Source organism: Lepidochelys kempii, chromosome 9 (genome assembly GCF_965140285.1).
Source record: "Lepidochelys kempii isolate rLepKem1 chromosome 9, rLepKem1.hap1, whole genome shotgun sequence".
In the NCBI taxonomy this organism is placed as follows: domain Eukaryota; kingdom Metazoa; phylum Chordata; order Testudines; family Cheloniidae; genus Lepidochelys; species Lepidochelys kempii.
Window position 1 is genome coordinate 88,386,546 of NC_136388.1, and position 19,474 is coordinate 88,406,019.

The 19,474-nt window shown below is 41.5% G+C and overlaps 1 protein-coding gene across 5 annotated transcripts in view; it reads right to left on the reverse strand.

Annotated features, from left to right (window-relative positions):
• Positions 1-19,474, reverse strand: part of GRIA3 (glutamate ionotropic receptor AMPA type subunit 3) — a 223,961-nt gene that overhangs the window by 86,643 nt on the left and 117,844 nt on the right. For all 5 annotated transcript variants that reach the window (XM_073361295.2, XM_073361293.2, XM_073361296.2 and 2 more), the window contains exons 7-10: positions 17,026-17,193; positions 11,257-11,361; positions 8,887-8,994; positions 7,459-7,665 (exon numbers count right to left, since the gene is read on the reverse strand). In XM_073361295.2, the coding sequence (XP_073217396.2) occupies positions 7,459-7,665; positions 8,887-8,994; positions 11,257-11,361; positions 17,026-17,193 (588 nt within the window). The remainder of the gene's footprint in view (positions 1-7,458; positions 7,666-8,886; positions 8,995-11,256; positions 11,362-17,025; positions 17,194-19,474) is intronic.

Consider the following 19,474-nt stretch of genomic DNA (forward strand, 5'->3'; position numbering starts at 1 on the left):
ATGCCACCTCTCCTACTGGAACAGGCCCGGAAGCGGAATAGGTGGAAGAGATGAAGGTACCATCTGCTCACACTTCTTCCTTCATCCGGTCAACTCCAGAAGAAGAGAGGCGGTGGCTCAGTTACCTGCGTGGCCCAGGTTACCAAGCCACTATTGGTCCTTCTGGAGCAGGGACCGGGGACTTCCAGTACTTCCTTTTTTAGGGAGTAGAGCACCGACATATGCTTGTGCAAGTGTGTGTGTGTACGTGTGTGAATATTCCACTACATTACCTTCCTTTAACAGGCAGCCTTGCATTTACACTTAGACTAATTTATTACTAACATAAACACTGCTACCTAGTGTAATATATTGGATTTTCTTAACGTAATCAGTATTTTTTTGTACTTGAGTGGTCTCAAATTTAGGTAAATCAGCTAGGGCTTGAGCCTCAATGCCTGATTCTTATCGCCCTCCTAGCAGCATTCATAATGAGTAACCCTGTTGAATTTACACCGCTGAGGTTAGAATCAGGCCCCAGGTTTCTAGCCAGGATTCATTTACTTACTTGTCTTTTTAATTATTTTAAATCTATCTACCTAAGGCTTTAGGTGCCCTAACTCATCGTTAATAATTGTAGCACTGGAGTGAATGTCTCTCTTGATGATGGACATGGAATAAACAGGGCCCATAAAAATTAAGACAGATTTAAAAACACAGCCAACCAACCACCCACCCACTACAGAATTTGAGGGTTTCTAAAACAACTAGCCTGGCTAATCTCTGAGAAATATTACTGAATAATTTGGTTTCAGGCATCTTCTTTATTGCTCATGTTGCATTTGAGCAGTACAAAAGAATGCTCCCCATTCAAGCCTGATCGGGCAGGAACTGTTGAGTCCCCTGTGGGACCAGGAAAAAAAAAAAGCCATGTAGAAACATCCTTCCTTGCAGGAGAAGGAAAGAGACTCAGAAAGAAAGATTAGATGCTCCCTGCTCTCAGGGACTGGGAATTCCTCCTCTCAGTAGGCCAATAGAAGATAGTGCTATGGATTTATACGGTGGTTGTGATTAAAGATCAGCATCTGCCACTGTTCAGTACCATGTGAGATGCCATCATTTCTCCCTATACTTAGAACAGGAAATAAGTTCATTTATCTCATGTATTACGGGTAGTATCTAAAGGTGGATGTTTGAATGCTGACCACTCCCTTCAAAGATATTAAAACACTTTCAAAGGCCATATTGACACTAATGAAAAAGGTGTGTTTTAACAAATTAGATAATGTTAATGAACATGTGTGTTCATGAAGTAATGTGTGTTAACACACGCATGGTAAAATCCGAGTGTAGATGAGGCACATTGTAGTTTTAACACATTCGCTGGGCATGGTAAACCCCAGGGCTACTGCATGTTAAAACTGCAACCGGCCTTGTCTACTCTAGGGTGGTAAATGTGATAGTTAACACAGTAGCTCAGGGATTCTCAATCTTTTTCTTTCTGAGCCTCCCCCCCACCCCCGTTACAAAAACTCCACAGTCAAGCTGTGCCAGACAACCTGTTTTTTCTGCATAAAAAAGCCAGGGCCAGTATTAGGGAGTAGCAAGCTGGGCAATTGCCTGGGGCCCCATGCAAAAGGGCCCCCCCCCCCCCGCGAAGAGAAGTTGCTCAGGCTTCAGCTTCAGCCCCAAGTGGCAGGGCCCTGGGCTGCAGGCCTGCGTGGCAGGGCTTTGAGTTTCTGCCCTGGGCCCAAGCGAGTCTGACAGTGGTCAGGCTTGGCGGACTCCCTGAAACCGGCTCCTGGCTCCCCAGGGGGCCCCAGACCCCTGGCTGAGAACCACTGCACTAGCTAACATGTTAAAAATGCACCTTTTCCCTTAGTGTAGACATGGCCAAAGTGTTTAGTAATTACATCCTCACAATACATCCATGTGAGAGAAGGAAGTATTATTATTCCCATTTCACAACTGGAGAGTCTAAGGCTCAGGGAGACTAAGGGACTTAGGGAACAGCCCCACTTTGAGCTGGCAGAGGGGAGGGGAATTCCCAGCTTGAGGAGACATACCCATGCTGGCTCTGATTGAACTAATGCACTATAAATAGCAGCATAGTCTCAGCTCGAGAAATCAGCTGTACTGAGTCCATGCCTAGCATCTTGGATGGGTACATACTTAGGGTGGCTAGCCCTGCTGGCCTTGACTACACTCTATTTTTAGCACGCTTATTCGGTCAGAGCTAGCATGGGTCTGTCTTCTTGATCTGGGAATTAGGGGCAGAGTTAGGGACAGAGTTCAGAACAGAACAATGTCTTGTCCTCCCCATCCTTCTTCTCCTAGCACACAGCTGCTGCTGCTGCCCCCATGATGAGAATGGTTTTCATCCCATTCACAAAAGCATGATGCTACTTAAGCACAAGTGGCCAGAATAATTTGAAGCAGAACATTATTCCTTTTAGTTGGCTACTTTAATGCAGTGAAGTATATCAGCACTTTCAAACATTACATATGACAGCGGAGAGGCTGCATCTCCCTGAATTCCCTGCTCCTCTCCTTTGCAGCATCTTACCTTCGTAAAGCGGTTCTACTAAAGACTCTTTTATCAAGGGAAGGTTTATGGAGCTTGTAGAGCTTGGGTTCTTCCCCCCCCCCAATAAAGTATTTTGTTCTCACAACTAAGAAATGTGTTAAACCTGCTTTCAATTAGCCTCACTGCTGTGAAAACCAGATCAGACCTGGGCGGGGGAGGATTCCCTAGCTGAGCAGGAAAGAAAGAACAGGAGCATAATTCAAAAGGAAGAGACTAAATAAAAGCCTATGGAAAGAGGCTTACCCTACATTAGGGAGAAGAGCCATTGTCTAGACCTCAATGGCTGGTAGGTTTAAAGCCTTGAGCAAAACATCTCCTGTGTGCACTCAGTGGGAGGTGCTGCTGCTGATCAGCAGAAGTAGAGGGGATGGCTCATTGGAGAACAGCACTTGCCTTGGTGCTTTGCTCTGCTGTTCAGATTTAAATGTTGACTCAGGTTCAGAGATCAGGAGCAGTCTAACTCTCTTTTCCAGCCCATGGAAGGGGTAAAGGCATATTGCTTCCCTTGCTAGCAGTGAGAGCTGGGCTGGGGTAAGCAACTTGCTCATGATCACTCAGGACAGACTGGGAACTGGAGCCAGGTCTTGTGCTGTAACCACAGGACCATCTTCCTTCCATCCTAAGCACAGCTCTATTGTAAATCTCAACAGAGTGATGGATCCTATGCCATATGAGTGGAAAACTATTACGGGGGGTGAGGGGGAGGGAAAGGAGGTGGCCACATGGCTTTGTCCACCTCCTGCCACACTGTTTGGCAGAGCCAAACTATAAAAGGCTGTAGCTGTGGAGACTCTGGTGTGTATTTGACTGGGGCGCAGGACTTGGAGGTGGGAGGTGCTGCTAATCAGCAGAAGTAGAGGGGATGCTGTTAGTGGATGGCTCATTGGAGGACAGCACTTGCCATGGTGGGGTGCTCTGCTCGTCAGATGTAAACATTGACTCAGGTTCAGAGATTGGGAGCAGTTTAACTCTCCTTTCAGTGGGGAGTCACCCCACTGCCATCATCCCCATGCAGCCACCAATTCTCTAGTGTGTCCCACCCCTTTTTGCGCCACTCTTGAGGTGCAAAGGGACAAGAAAGCAGCTACATCCTGCCGGCAGAGAATTTCATCCACCTTGGGAGAACTTTCATCACCAGGCCCCCCACCCAGGCCTGAAGTTGGGGATATGTCATGGGGCAGGGAGCAGTGCTAGTGAGAAGGTTGTTCTCTGGTCACCACTAGCTGGCATATGGGCTATAGTCTGTTGTGGGCTGTTCCTAGATGGCTTAGATAAGAGCAGACGCTCAGCTATGCTAACCTATGCTTGGGTTAGAGCAGATACAGCTCTGCCCTCAGAATCTAGGTCGCTCTGACAGCTCTTTCTCGGCTGCACTGAGTAGAAATTCAGCACAGCTCAGAACCTTGCTCTTAGTTTGAAGGAGAATGTGCAAAAATGAAGCTAAATGAGAAATCCAAATTTTAGTTACAAAAATGTGATGAAAGCAAATGGCTTTGCATTCAAGAATCTGCCTGGAACCTACACACAAGGAACCTGTCCCTACCCATCTGCCCTGCACACGGGCCAGAAGGTAGAAGCACAGGGATTGTTCTGCCTTTTCTCTCCTGACAGTGCCTGGTTGCCCCCAAAGAAGGTAGGAAGCAGTAAGGGGGAGGCAGCAATGAAGACATGGCAAAAATGAAGCTAAACATCAATTAACTTTAATTAGATTTCTAGCATTGAAATTTCAGACTCTATCGTGGCCCTAAGTGCTTCAGTAAAAAAGGTCAGAAACCAGGAGGCAATGCACACAAAAGGGACAATATTAAATAGGATTTGCATATTGTCTTCCCAGCGATGCCAACAAACATGTCAGATTAGCAGCAAGAAGTAATTGATTTAAACTGCAGACAGGGAGATTTAGGTCAGATATTCAGAAAAACTTTCTAACTCTGAGGACAGTTAAGCACTGGAACTGGTTACTTTAGGAGGTTGTGGAATCTCCATCATCAGCGGTTTTTAAGAACAGGTTAAACAAACACCTCTCAGGGATGGTCGAGGTTTACTTGATCCTGCCACAGCATGGGGGACTAGACTAAATGACCTCTCAAGGTCCCGTCCAGCCCTACATTTCTGTGATTCTATAACATGGTAACATCTTATTTGACATGCGACTGCACAGCAGTTAGCTGTTAAAACAAATACAATCTGAAATAGTGCGTTCAGCAGCAGCTCTGTTCAACTGCTGGATAAACTTGCTCCAAAAAACCCCAACTCAAGCCTCTTTTATCCCTACTTGTCTGGCTTATATACATGCTAATAAAGGCATGTATTAAATTAAAAATTAATCCCCCCCTCATTTACACAAAATGGAATCCAGAGGAGGCAAACGTGACAGTCTTTTCACAGCCAAGGCTCACAGTGGCACCTGGGGAAACGTGCACCTTTACTTTCAGTTTCATAATAGAGCTTTGAGCTCATGGGAGATAAATGAGAGTCATCACATAAATGAGACACCAGTTCCTAATAATTAGTGGTTACAGAGCATTTTTCATCTTCAAAGTGTTTTCTACATGCTCATTATCCCCACTTCTGAGAGTGCTGTAGGTCGCTATCCCCCTTTCTGAAGATGGAGAAAGGATAAGAACATTTCAGGAAGACACCCAAAGCCCGCAGATGATCGGGGGAGGCTTTGAAGTCTGTGTTGACTTCAACATAGCAGAGTTGCCTTCCCTGATTACAGAGATCCAGGTGGTCTCCCTAAGGCCTGCTGGATCCTGCAGTTCCACTCCAGCACCAGCCCAGCAGAACTGGGCAACTCTGTTGGGCTGGATCTTCAGTCAGACCTCAGGGGACATGTCTGCCCTTTGGATAACTGAGCATTGCAGTTAAATGCGAGTCAAATAATTAAGCGCTAACTGCACAAGAATAAGGAATAGCTGTTCATTTTCCCAACTGCACTGGGAAAAAAAGTAAAGCACCTGGGGCTCGGCAATATACAACTGGCACAGCCTTCTGAGTTGCGCTAGTTCCAGAAGGATGTGGCTGAGGGCTCTACATCAAACCAGCTTATTCAAAGAAAAGCTGGCTTGAAAAAGGGGGCAAACTTTCTCCTGCTCTTTGGGAGCACCTTGAAGAACTGGTATTAGTCTTCCTGGCTGCAAGCCCTTGATACAGAGGCATCTTCCATGGTCCAGCAGCTGCAGAGGTTAATTTTACCTGCATCAAGTCCCAAAGGAAGTGACATTGCTTATAACACACTCGCCAACAAGCTCAATCCCAGCTTGCGACTACTCCTTTAGGAATTTACTTTTCTCTTTGTCACTTGGTTCTTTTTTGGGAAGAGTATGCATTTTTAAAGCGACTATATCTGCTTTATTGGCTGCTACATGCCTAGATGACTAGGGCAGTTGCAGATGACCTAATTATAGATAACACTGTGGAAGTTTCTTGACCTGGACAGAGACACTGCGAGTTTAGGATTTCACTGCAATGTAAATATACTATGCCCTGAGCTAGCAACTCTCAAAGTGTCTTATAAAGCCTCACCCTGTGAGATAGGTAATATTATTATTCCTGTTTCATAGGTGGTAGAACTGAGACACAATAAAGTTTGGTGACTTGCTCAGGTCACACGTCAAGTCAGTGGGAGGGCAAGGATAGGATCCTGGAGTCCTGATTTCCCATCCACTTCACTTAGTCCCTATTAGACTCCACTCCTTCCTCCCTAAAAAGTCAGACCATAAAATTACTGTTTTCTAAGGTTTAAAATACATACAAGTTTAATGGGCTGGGCAGGCCTGAGTTACTACTTCAGCATTCTAAATTCTGTTAATTGTTTTTTAAATATAGCAACAATAAAACAGTTACCCAGTGTCTTTTGTGCCTATTACTCAAAGTGATGTACACACGATATGCAAACAGAAAAGTAGCAACACAATTAACTAGACAGCAGTTGATTCACTGATAGCAGATATTTAAAAACTAAATCCAGAGTTTAGGAGAAATAGACCTTGTTGAGGTTGTAATACTCCATAAATGTGGTGATATTAGGCCTGTATCATGAAATATGCCCTGGTGAAAAGGCATAACACATCGGTGCATCTTTTGGCCTGAAGTCAATGGCAAAACTCCCATTGGTTTCCATGTTGCAGGACCAGCCATTTAGGGCCAGGAAAGTTAATGGGAGTTTTGCCATTGACTTGAATGAGAGTAGGATCAGGTCCCTTGGCAGCTTTGGAGATGGAGTTCCTCCAGCCCGGATGACAGCTTCTATCCCATCTTTTTACAAGGGGACAGGGCAAATGTCTCCTCATGCAAAGCCAGCTCTGCACTCTTTTCTGGAAGCCAGCACCAGTGTTGCTGGTAGCCTTGTGCAGTCCCAGTGCTCAGAGGAGAGAAGGATACGCTCCTGCCTTACATATGCACAAAGAAGGGATGGAAGAGCCTTGTATCCTCTCCTTGCAAACATATGCACCCACATTGTGAAGGGCACAATACATCCCTTACTGTTCACAAAGATTACAGGGAGAAGGAAGAAATGACTGTCAGCCTGCAAGCAGAAAGCAAGGTGCACACTAGATCAACATGTACAGGTTGTTAGCTTAGGTCAAAGCTACAAGAGCAGAAATGTTCCGCTGTGTTTAAGCAAAGTAAATATGTTCACCCCAAATACCATTGTGTAATGGTTTGGTGTATAATCTAGTTGCGAGTGGCAGTGAAAAAAACCACTCTCCATGCGATGGAACAAAAAACCTTTTTTTTTTAAACAGACTACAAAATGAGACTAAAAATAAATATCTAGAGATTGTAAAACAAATTTAAACAGAGATTTTTTATTTTGCAGTTTATTAACGTTGTGCATATTTTTTTTTTAAAAAAGAACATTAAAATGAACGTTAAGGGAAACTTACCCCATAGACTAGTTCACCCACCATGCCATTCCATATCTTAGACTCAGGGTCCCTAGCTCCGTATTTCCCATCTCCAACAATTGACAGTTTGTATTTTATTCCAACATGTTTTGCTATTTCATAAGCTAAGTCTACACAATATCCTTCATATCTCTCATTCCCTTCTAGTTGTTCATGGTTTTTCTTATACATTACATAGGGCGATTCCTTTGAAACAAAAGCAAAGATCAAAAGTCTATGAATATAACACATGCCTTTAAACTATGCAAAATGAGAGCTGTTATTAGCATTATTTTATGTTATTGGCAAATATCAACAATATTTCCTGGGCTGCTCTTATATAATAATTGGAAAGATTTCCAAGTCAGCTTCACATAAACATTAAAGGCTTCCTGGCAAGACAGAATAGTTTAGTTTAAAATCCTTAGAAGCGCACCTGAAATTCATCAGTGGCCAGATCCTGCAAACAAATATGCAATTTGCTTTAATCACAGGAGTATTCCCACTAAGGCAATGGGACTACTCACATGAATAAAGTTACAGTCTTTTTCAGGATCAGGCCTGAATCTCCAGTAGATCAAAGATAAGCACACTATAATAATGCAGTACACAGCTTATAAAGCAGTGATATACCCGATCCTGCTCCCATTGAAGTCAATGGCAAAATCCCCACTTATTTAAATGGTGCAGGATCATGATGATGCTAGGATTTTCAAAGAAGCCGGAGGCATTTAGGTGCCCAGCTCCACCGCAGATCACCTACCTCCCGTAGACTTCTTTGAAAATCCCAGCTGAAAGGCTGAGTGTGTCTCAGTAAATTATAGTCAAGTAAAATACGATCCTTCTCGCAATGTCATGAAACTGACTCACGCTCAGGACAATTGTAACAGGCACCAAGGGCACAAATAATTCTGTATTACAGACCATATAAGCAATAGGCTTTAGAACTGACACAGATAACACAGACTATGAGATACAAGAAGAGCATTATTCTCCACAAGCATTGGATGTCTTTACATATTATCAAAGCATTTCCAATTCACTGTGGGCCAGATTGTGCCATCCTTACTCAATCAACAGGAGCTGTGCCTGAGTGAAGGCTGCAAGATTTGGTCCTACAGCAGTAAGGGCCAGATCCTGCAATGACGTATATACATTAGTAACTTTACTCACGTGAGGAGTTCCACTGAGTTCAAGTAACTGAGAAGAAGGAAAGCACAATGTTGAGAAAGTGGGACTCCTCCCGTGAGTAAATTTACTCATGTGTGTAAGTGTTGGCAGGATCAAGCCCTCCGTACATCCCTGGAGGTTGCTGAACTTCTCAGTCACTTGAAGTCACACAGCATTCAACACTGGGCCTTCCAATAAATCTCACAATACAGGTGTCTTACCACCCAAGCACATACTGACTAAGAACATGCAACTTACCAGGATGGTAGTGACTACTATTGTTCTATTCTCCACAGATGAAGTGTCATTAGACACTTGCTGGTCTAGTGCTGGCACAAATCTTTCATATTCATTCCAGTAACCAGCCTACAAAAGCAGAGAGTGTTACCTAGTTACATATTTTTATAATGATTTTGGTGCATAAAACTGATGCTTAAATAGAGCTGCCCTTTTTATTTTTAAAAAGTGATTTTTTACTTAGATTTATTCAAGATACAAACAAATGAATATTGATCTAAAAGTTTTTCTAGGACCCCATAAGTATCTCATCAGCTATTAGCAAGGTCATGGGACACTTTCTTGCCAACATTGGGCTGTGGGAACCTTTTGCTGAATTTTTACATAGTGCCATCGCTGAGGGTGTAGCATGGAAATAGATAGGCAAAAACTATGTGAAAGTAATGTATGGTTCCTTATATATATATATATATATATATTATTATTATTACATAATATAGCTTATCAGAATACCCATGGAATAATTCCTGCATTTCTGCAACCAGGGAATGCAATATAGGACAAGAAAATAATTGCAGAATTTTGAATGAACTAGTTTTTATTTGCAGCCTTAACTGTCTCACTTGAACTCTGCACTTAATCAATCTCAACCTGGTCTATTTCTGGCACACTAAATCTCTAACCCACTGCAAATAGCTACTATTTAAAAAAAGAAAAGGAGTACTTGTGGCACCTTAGAGACTAACCAATTTATTTGAGCATGAGCTTTCGTGAGCTACAGCTCACTTCATCAGATGTTTACCGTGGAAACTGCAGCAGACTTTATATACACACAGAAATCATGAAACAATACCTCCTCCCACCCCACTGTCCTGCTGGTAATAGCTTATCTAAAGTGATCAACAGGTGGGCCATTTCCAGCACAAATCCAGGTTTTCTCACCCTCCACCCCCCCACACAAATTCACTCTCCTGGCAGGAGAGTGAATTTGTGTGGGGGGGTGGAGGGTGAGAAAACCTGGATTTGTGCTGGAAATGGCCCACCTGTTGATCACTTTAGATAAGCTATTACCAGCAGGACAGTGGGGTGGGAGGAGGTATTGTTTCATGATTTCTGTGTGTATATAAAGTCTGCTGCAGTTTCCACGGTAAACATCTGATGAAGTGAGCTGTAGCTCACGAAAGCTCATGCTCAAATAAATTGGTTAGTCTCTAAGGTGCCACAAGTACTCCTTTTCTTTTTGCGAATACAGACTAACACGGCTGTTCCTCTGAAACCTACTATTTAAAGTAAACCCACCCTTTTCAAACAAAACAAAACAAAAATATAAGCTGCTACAAGTGTAGGTCAGGTAAAGGCAGGGGATAAAAATAACACAGCTCCTATGTCCTGGAGGGGCAATATTTAGTTTTGGTTCAGTGACAAGGTTCAAGACCTGATGTCATGTAGCTCTAGGGTTACATACACAGGCTGAGGAGCTGGGATTCTTGTTATACAGAAGCATCCATTTCTAGAGTAAGGGTACAATTTTCAAAAGTGCCTAAATGATTTAGGTGCATAAGCCCCATTGACTTGCAATGAGATTCAAGGCCTAAGTGCATCAGAGTCAGATTTTCAAAGGTATGTAGGTGCCTGAAGATGCAAATAGGCTCCTACTGGAATTTTTAATGTTAGGTGCCTAATTCTAATTGAAATCAATGGGATTTAGGCACTTAACCTGCTTAGGCCCTTTTGAAAATTCCACTAGGCACCTATTTGCATCTTTAGGCACCTAAATATTTTTGTAAATCTGGCCCCCAGACACTTTTGAAAATGGGACATAGGCTACTAATTCACTTAGGCACTTCTGAATATTTTATCTTAGGACATGAGATAATCGTCCTTTGAACATCCCGATTAAAAAGCAAATGCTGTTTTACACTGTTTTTAAGAGGTTTTTAAAATATATGTGTTCCAAATTCTTTATTGCTCTGAGGCCTATAATGGAGAGGAAGGAGGAGATGAAAAGGAATTTAGGAGAGAGGACTGGGCAAAGGGTCTCAGGACACCATTGTAGGAGGAAATCAGAGTTGAGATGTGGCAGGGTAGGTACTTCAGATGTGAAGCCAAGGCATTTGTTGTAGGAAGGTATTCAAGGAGTGAAGGGATTCAAGGGCCGGGGGGGGGGGAGGGGGGGGAGAGATTCAGAATAACAAGGGCAGAATGGAACTACATTCCTATAAAATTTCATAACTAAAGAATTAGGGAAGAGGAGAGATAAATGTAGTAGGAAGGGGATTTATCAGGTTTTATGTCTTCACAACAGTTGTATGACATTGCTTGTTTTCATGACTTTGCGGTGATACATATTTTTTAAGAAGCCCAAGGAGAATATATATTTTGAGAACTTACCTTCCGTGATCCAGTAGCTTTCGTTTCATACACATCAATTGTGTAATTTGTTCTGCGTCCATAGGTGTCAAACTGGATATTTCCAGTCATTCCTTGGACTTGTACCTTAAACAGGGAAATAGTAAAACAGTTACATAGAACATTATTTCTATTTCCCCCCCTCTTTTATGTCCTGAAGGAATTTACTACCTCTGTGAGCATTTCCATTAATACCTGTGCCCTGTCCAGCGTCCAATAGGGACATTTGCATTCTGTCTACCTAAAATTCCCCAGCTCTCCCAGTTTCAGCTGTAAACATTATTATTCTTCACTGCCTATAAGCTGATGCAGAGCTGCCACCTTCCATTGCAAGGAAGGCTGTATTTCAGTGCTGAGTGAATCCTGCATATATATTATATACAAGGTCCAATTCTGCCATGTTTATTCACACTTGGTGAAATTCACTCCTTTTCAATGGGCCAACACAGGGTGCATATACCACTGAAGTGCCACATAAACCCTCACAATTAGGGTGCAAGTGATACATACTGCAGGGCCAGATCCTGATATTCTTACACGGAGTAGCACCTTATTCCACAATTTAGACCTGATGAAGTCAATATGATTGAAGGTATCAGACTCCAGCCTCATTAGAGGAAGAGTGGCAGAATTATGTCTATACCTTGTAAAGAGATTGAGCTTTGTCTAGATGGATGATGTTATATAAATGTAAGTTGTTACCATTACTTACTCACAGTAATAATTTTGAAGGAAGTATGAAGTACTTTGTTTCAAAGGAAAAAAAAATCTTTCTTGTTCCCCTAGTATTAAAGGAGGAGATACTTCAATTCATCACTTATCAATCCTGACAAGCTAAGACAGTAGAGGTAACTGTCAGAAACTTCAGTAGGGATAATTTATGTTAAATTTTAGAAAAATTTTATAGCGGTAATAAGAGTTGGATGATAGAACAATCTGCTAAGGAGGCTGTGGAATCATAGTCACTCGAGATGTTCAAAGCTGGTCACTGATCTGCCAAGGATGGTTTTGAGATGATGCGATCGATCTTGTCATGATGCACAGGGATGGATCACATAATACAGTAAAATCCCTTTGCCCCAGATTTATTCGGTGGGCCAAATTCAGAGGTGATGTATAAAGAGTGTAAATTATGTGTCTGTAGTGGATGTGAGTCAATGTTAGAGTAATTTGATTGGACTGGAAGAAGATCCTTGACTTTCTTAGGTTCAGCTCAACTCATTATGATTCCAAACTTTATTGAACTTTTATTGCAAACATAGAAACTATAGAAGCCCTGATTCACCCATCCAGGCCTATTCAGCATGAGTTTAACTTCAGGCATATGCTAATTCCATTGGTTTAAATGGGACTTAAGCATGTGCTTAAAGTTAATGTCATGTGCTTAAAGTCATGGAGGATAGGTCAATCAATGGCTATTAGCCAAGATAGTCAGGGAATGCAATCCCATGCTTTGGGTGACCTTAAACCTCTCACTACCAGAAGATGGGACTGAATGACAGAGGATGGATTACGCAATAACTACCCTGTTCTGTTCATTCCTTCTAAAGTATCTGGTACTGGCCACTGTCAGAAGACCATAAACTCGGCTAGATGGGCCATTGGTCCGACCCAGTATGGCCATTCTCAGTGTTCTATGTTCTTTCCTGAATCAGGGCCAGAGTAAATCCATTTCAAGTTTAGGAAAACATTAAGGTTTATGTTTGCTCAAAATGTTGATAATCCATCTGCTGAGGATACATCTAATCCATAAGGATTAAATAGGCTCTGGTGTCACTTTCTCAGTAGCAAGAAGCTATGGTCTGTGTTTGTAGAACAATATGTCTGGAGGGAAGGTAATCAGAGTAGCTACTGTGCACTTGATCCCCACTAACTTCAGATTTTGTTTGTTGGTTTTTTTACTTATATGGGAATGGAGGGTGCCCAGCACTTTGCAGGATCAGGCCTTGTTATAGGTAGGAGAAGGAGAAACAAGAAAGCTGGGTGCTTCTGTGATCAGAGGAATGTGGAGGCAATCACAAATGAAGTGATTATTTATAACACCTAAACTTTAAGGCCGGATGGGACTACTGAGGTCATCTAGTTTGACCTCCTGCACATCGCAGGCAGCAGAACCTCACCTCTCCTGTAATAGACCTGTAACGTCCGGCTGAGTTACTGAATTCATGATTTAAAGACTTACAGTTACAGAGAATCCACTATTTATTCTAGTTTATACCAACAAAAGACCCATGCCCCATGCTGCAGAGGAAGGTGAAAACCCCCCGGCGTCTCTGCCAATTTGACGTGGCGGGCCATTCCTTCCTAACCCCAAATACTGTGATTGGTTGAACCCTGAGCTTGTTGGCAAGACCTACCAGCCAGACCCCTGGGAAAGAATTCTCTGTACTAACTCAGAGCCCTCCCCATCTAGTGTTCCATCTCCAGCCACTGGGGACTTTTGCTACTAGCAGTTGCAGATGGGCCAAACGTTATCATACGCAGTGTCTCCATAAATTCATCAAGCTCAGTCTTGAAACCAGTTAGGGTTTTTTGCCCCCACTGCTCCCCTTGGGAGGCTGTTCCAGAACTTCACTCCTCTGATGGTTGGAAAGCTTCATTTAATTTGAAGCCTAAACTTGTTGATGGCCAGTTTATAGCCATTTGTTCTTGTGTCCATATTGGCACTTAACTGCTCTTCCTCTCTGGTATTTGTCCCTCTTGTGTATTTATATAAAGCAATCATATATCCTCTCAGCCTTTGTTTGCTTAGGCTAAACAAGCCAAGCTCCTTGAGTCTCCTCTCGTATGGTAGGTTTTCCATTCCTCCGATCATCCTATTAGCCCTTCTTTGCATCTGTCCCAGTCTGAATTCATCTGTCTTAAACATGAGAGATCAGAATTGCACACAGTATTCCAGATGAGGTCTCACCAGGACCTTGTATAATGGCAATAACACTTCCTTATTTCTACTGGATACACCTTGCCTGATGCATTCTAGGATTGCATTAGCCTTTTTATGGCTGCATCACATTGGCAGCTCATAGTCATCCTGTGATTAAAACATCCAGGTCTTTCTCCTCGTCTGTTGCTTCCAACTGATGACATTGCATTTTGCACTATTCAATTTCATCCCTTTTCTATTACTGCAGTTTTCAAGGTTATTCAGATCTTCTATGATATTCCGGTCCTCCTCTGTATTGGCAATACCATCCAACTTTTTGTCATCTGCAAATTTTTTTAGCACACTCCCACTTTTTGAATGTTAAATAAGATTGGTACCAAGACCAGTCCCTGAGGAACTCCACAAGTAACCTCCCTCCAGCCTGACATTTCACTTTTTAATATGACCCATTGTAGTCTCCCCTTTAACCAGTTTCTTATCCACCCTTCACTTCTCATCTTAATCCCCATCTTCTACAATTTAACTAATAATTTCTCATGTGGAACTGTGCTTTATTGAAATCCAGATAGATTAGATCTACTGCACTTTGTCTAAAAAAATCAGTTATCTTCACAAAGAAAGAGATCCAGTTGGTCTGGCACGATCTGCATTTTGTAAAACCATGTTGTATTTTCTCCCAATTACCTTTTACCTCTATGCCTTAACCACTTTCTCTTTCAAAATTTGTTCCAAGACCTTGCATACAATTGAGATCAAACTATTGGGCCTGTAGTTTCCCAGATCACTTCCCCCCCCCAACCCTTTCTTAAAAATAGGTACTCTATGAGCAATTCTCCAGTCATAGGGTATGAACTCCAAGTTTACGGATTCATTAGAAATCCTTGCTGTTGGGCTTGCAATTTCATGTGCCAGTTCCTTTAATGTTTAATGCTTAGATCAGTTATTTGTAGGACGCTTGCATTGGTTGTTTGCCGATTTCTTGTACTGAATATTCTTTTTTTTTTTCAGGTGTTCCATGGCTGATGTAGGTAGAAAATATTATTAATTGGAAGTCATAACTTCCTGAAGCAAAGGTACAAGATCACCATCTAAACAGGAAAAAGAACATATTTCACGGTGTGGGTTCTGGTAGGAATCAGGGATGTGTGATGATCTTGCACTGAGTGGGTACTGAGTGGGGCTGTTGAGATAGACGGATAAACCTCTTCAACTTATGTTAGAATGTTTAAATATAATGGGCTGAAATCACCCTGATGTAATTCAATATCCTGTGCCTGCCTCAATCATGAAATTGGCTCTGTATCTTATGAATCTTTTACCAACCAACATTTGGATATTTTTACTTCTTTCAAGCAGGGTGTGTCTTGTTGCACTGTTTGTATTCCCATTCGAGCCCTGTGGATGTAAGCACTTTGGGATCTCTTTTGAAGGGTTTAGGTATCACTTCTAATTAAGTTCTAACTGACACTACAAATCTTTTAACTGTTATGAAGGTTGAAATTAATTAACTTATCTTCAAAAGTGTGTAATGCTACATTAATGAACCTACAGTTAGGGCATTTGTTAGGGAACTGACTCAGTGATATAAGAAGTGTTCTGACAGGGAGAGACTGAACCATGTCTCTCATTCTATGAGAGAGGGAATTACCCTTTTGATCTGATGCTTCCAATTTGGCAAATTTGAAAAAGCAATAATTAAGCCAAGTGAATGAAGATTAATCTAGGGGTCCTTTTTATATCATGCGGCCTTAATTCCAATCTTACTCACTTCAGTCTTACATCAGTGTAACTTCATTGAAACCAGTGCAGTTATTCCTGATTTCTACTGGTCCAAGTCTGAGCAAAATCAGATCCTATGTATCTGGTAGGTTTTCATTCACTTCTATGCCCCCAAATCAGTTCAATACAAAAGGGAAAGAAAGACAAACAAAACCACAGGGATTTGATCAATACTAGATCTGATGCACTAACTAATGGTTAGCACTATGGATTGGCCAAACAGGCAGTTATCAAGTTGGAAATAGGGTTATGTTAGGGTTCAGAGAGCAGGTGTGAGGCAAAATGCAGGGCTAAGGTTCAGGCTGATGCAGAAATCCTGCAATCTGTTAACATAGTCGATCATACTGTTTGTGCAACTTTTAGGAAAAAAACAGAAGCTGGTTTTTGACTGGTGTGATATATAGATAAACATACACAGGTACATATGCTCATACTATACATGTGGTTTACAATACACCGCCTGAGGATAAACTGTTCACCCAGTTCTGTTTTATTTTGGGCCACATTTTTGACCTCAAAATAGGTCAGCCTATATCCTAGCCTCAGAATATGTTCGCAAAGCTTTTAACACCACCATTTGCAGAGATGCTAGTATACAGTACAGTGGGCACTGTGTCACATTGGCTAGCTATTACAGTTGATGCCCAGTTGTCGCGTTTTAATTCCTATGAACACTGAATTCTAGAAGACAAATTTTTGGCCCTGGGGAAGAGGGCACGTGTGTAACACACTGAATATGTCACCATGGCCCTTAATTGGATGGGATGTCGGACCACTCTCGTGTTTGTCATTACCCTATTTACTGGCCTAGGTACAGGATAGTAATTGTTAGCTTCAGCACCAAGGCCTTGTGCTTATGGAGTAGAAGGATGTGAGTTCTGCTCCATTTGGCATGGACAGAGTCCTTACAAGTGCATTTGTTGCAAAGCTGCCCATGCAGATTTACAGGTAGCTTTTGAAAGTTGCTTCCTTCATTGTCCCTTGAAAAATGGTGCTCAGGAGATACTCAGCCTTTGTTGTTGTTTTAAAGACATATGTTGTAAAAATGCGATACTCCTGTTCAATAGGTTAGGTACGTTTGCCCTTACCATTTTCAGTGCTCTTTCTATATCGATTCCTTGGCTCCAGGGCACTGCAGGGTTTGCTAGGCAGTCTCCAGCACTACCTCTCCTGGAAACATCAACACGCTGTCTTCGGAGGTAGCGGAAAGCCTCTGCTATGACTAGTATTGCATCATGGGTCAGGGCAGAAGTATACTAAAATTGATGCAAATAAAATAATTGTGACAAACTGCACTCTGGAAATTGCCTCAGGTTTATAAAGGTCAATTATTTCTCCCCCATTAAAATGTTTTTAGAGCAGCAACAATTTCACTGCCCCCCCCCCCATATGTCACATGTTATTTAACAATTACATATATTTCAAGTAAGAAATTTAAAATGTTATGATTTTCTACAGTATATAGAAAAATAGTTTATAGTTCTGTAACATACTGACTAGATTTAATTGGAGAGCTGCCTATCTAAAGCAGGTTGATGAAGAAGACCTATAATGCAATGCTAGGCCATGTTGTAACCAACTGCAACTTACAACTCGTATTTGAGTTTTGCTTGGATTTTTTTTTAAAATGAGCTAACCAACTCAAAGAGCTAGGAGTAATTTAAAATTAACATTAATTGTTTCTGTCTGGCCCATGTTTCTGGTTAGCTAGGATCCATGACCAGCCACAAATTGGTTTACTTTTCTTACCAAAAAACCCAGCCCCAAAACAACCTCACCCTCACTACTTCCTTATATTGTACAAAACTACAATCATTACTTAGGTTATAAATCTGATATCATGCCCAATTCATAAGCAACAAATGTCTTTACGAGACGTGTCTGTATTTTTTCATATCCATTGATTCATATGAAAACTGTACTTCGCTAGAGACTGGCCCAACCTCTGGACACCGAGCTATTAATTTCTGGCTAAGCACTCCTGATGAGCATAGGATTTAGACTACCTTGTGTGCACAGGATCAGCATTACATTTAAATGCTGTATATAGAGTTCCACTGTAATCTTGAAAAATCGAATCTTGCAAACATCTGTAGGACCTCATTTTGACGCTGCTGCATCATTAGATCCCATCCTATCTCTAGAGTATTTGTATGTAAATGAGTGAGAAATATTTGACTTCCAAAAAGAATCTAGTGCATGTATGCACATTCCGGAATGCTCACCTGTCTCCTGGTACTTAGCAAACCTTACTTACGGCGTGATCATTTAGACCCCCTTGCATCCCATTTGACTTACATAGGTGTGAAAACAAACAAACACTACCCATGCACTAGTTGGAAGGATGGAATCTTGGATTTCAATAGCATTTTTAGCTGCTCTCCTACAGGACATGAGTAAATCCTATTGACTTCAATGGCAGTTACTTCTATCCTGTAGGGGAGAATAAAACCCCAGGTGGCCACTACATTGAAAAATGTTTTTGCTCTTATGGTGGGAGGCTGCCCATTTTGATAATAACCATGTAAAACATATGGTAACGTTTACAAAACTGCAAGGGGTGTGTGCGTTTATGCCTGCAGATCCAGAGAAACACACCTGATTAAAAAAAAAAAAGCACAACTAGTGCCAGGGAAAAGTTTTTTTGTGCCAGCCATTCTTCCCAAGTTTTAAATTATGGTCCTATTTATAAACACTTGACTGCCTTGCCCTTTTCATGGTGAGATCATCTTTACAGCTGTGATTAGCTGGATGCAGCTGCTTATTTCAATCCTTGTCTACCTTACCTTTTTTTCCTGTGGTTCTGGCATTGCAGTGCTCTCGCTCTCTCTCATACATTAACAAATATTACACAACACTTTCCACATAACAACACAGAATTCAGATATTTTAAAAAGATATTTATTCTTGCATGAAAAAAATCTTGTAATAGCTTTCCAATCTAACACTACATAAAGCCTGCATGGTGATAATTTTTTTCAGTAGACTGGATCAATTGCCGGTAACCCAAATGCAGTCCCTTCCAAGTTATGCCAAAAGAGCTATCTAATTTTCTGCTTTATTCGAATTCTACTTACAAATGCATGAGCAGGCAAAGAAAAAGAAAAGACAGAGAGGGAGAGAAGGGAAAGGCTGATAAAATACAGAATAAATTAAACATCAGGGCTTTAATCTCTAGGTAATTTTATTCCCTAATCAAAAATATTGTACATCCATTTTTTAAGTATGCTTTTTGACTGATTGATGAATACTGTGTAAGTTTCTATAATGAGCAGTACATTTGTACAAAGGTAATGCAATCTCTGTGTTTTGCCATCTAAGATTATTTTTAAAGGATAGAGAATAACTTTTTCCCCAATGTAAATTGCTTTTGACTGGATTAAAATATGCCTAGGGTAACATCATAAATTTCTGAGCTTTAAGACTAGTATGATACTTCCCTTTACTCCTGTATCTTCCAGTAAGCTCCTCTAAAGTGACAGGTGCTCCTGGCTCTGTAATTAATAGGGGACATCAGGGTTAGCCCTGTTTTATGGG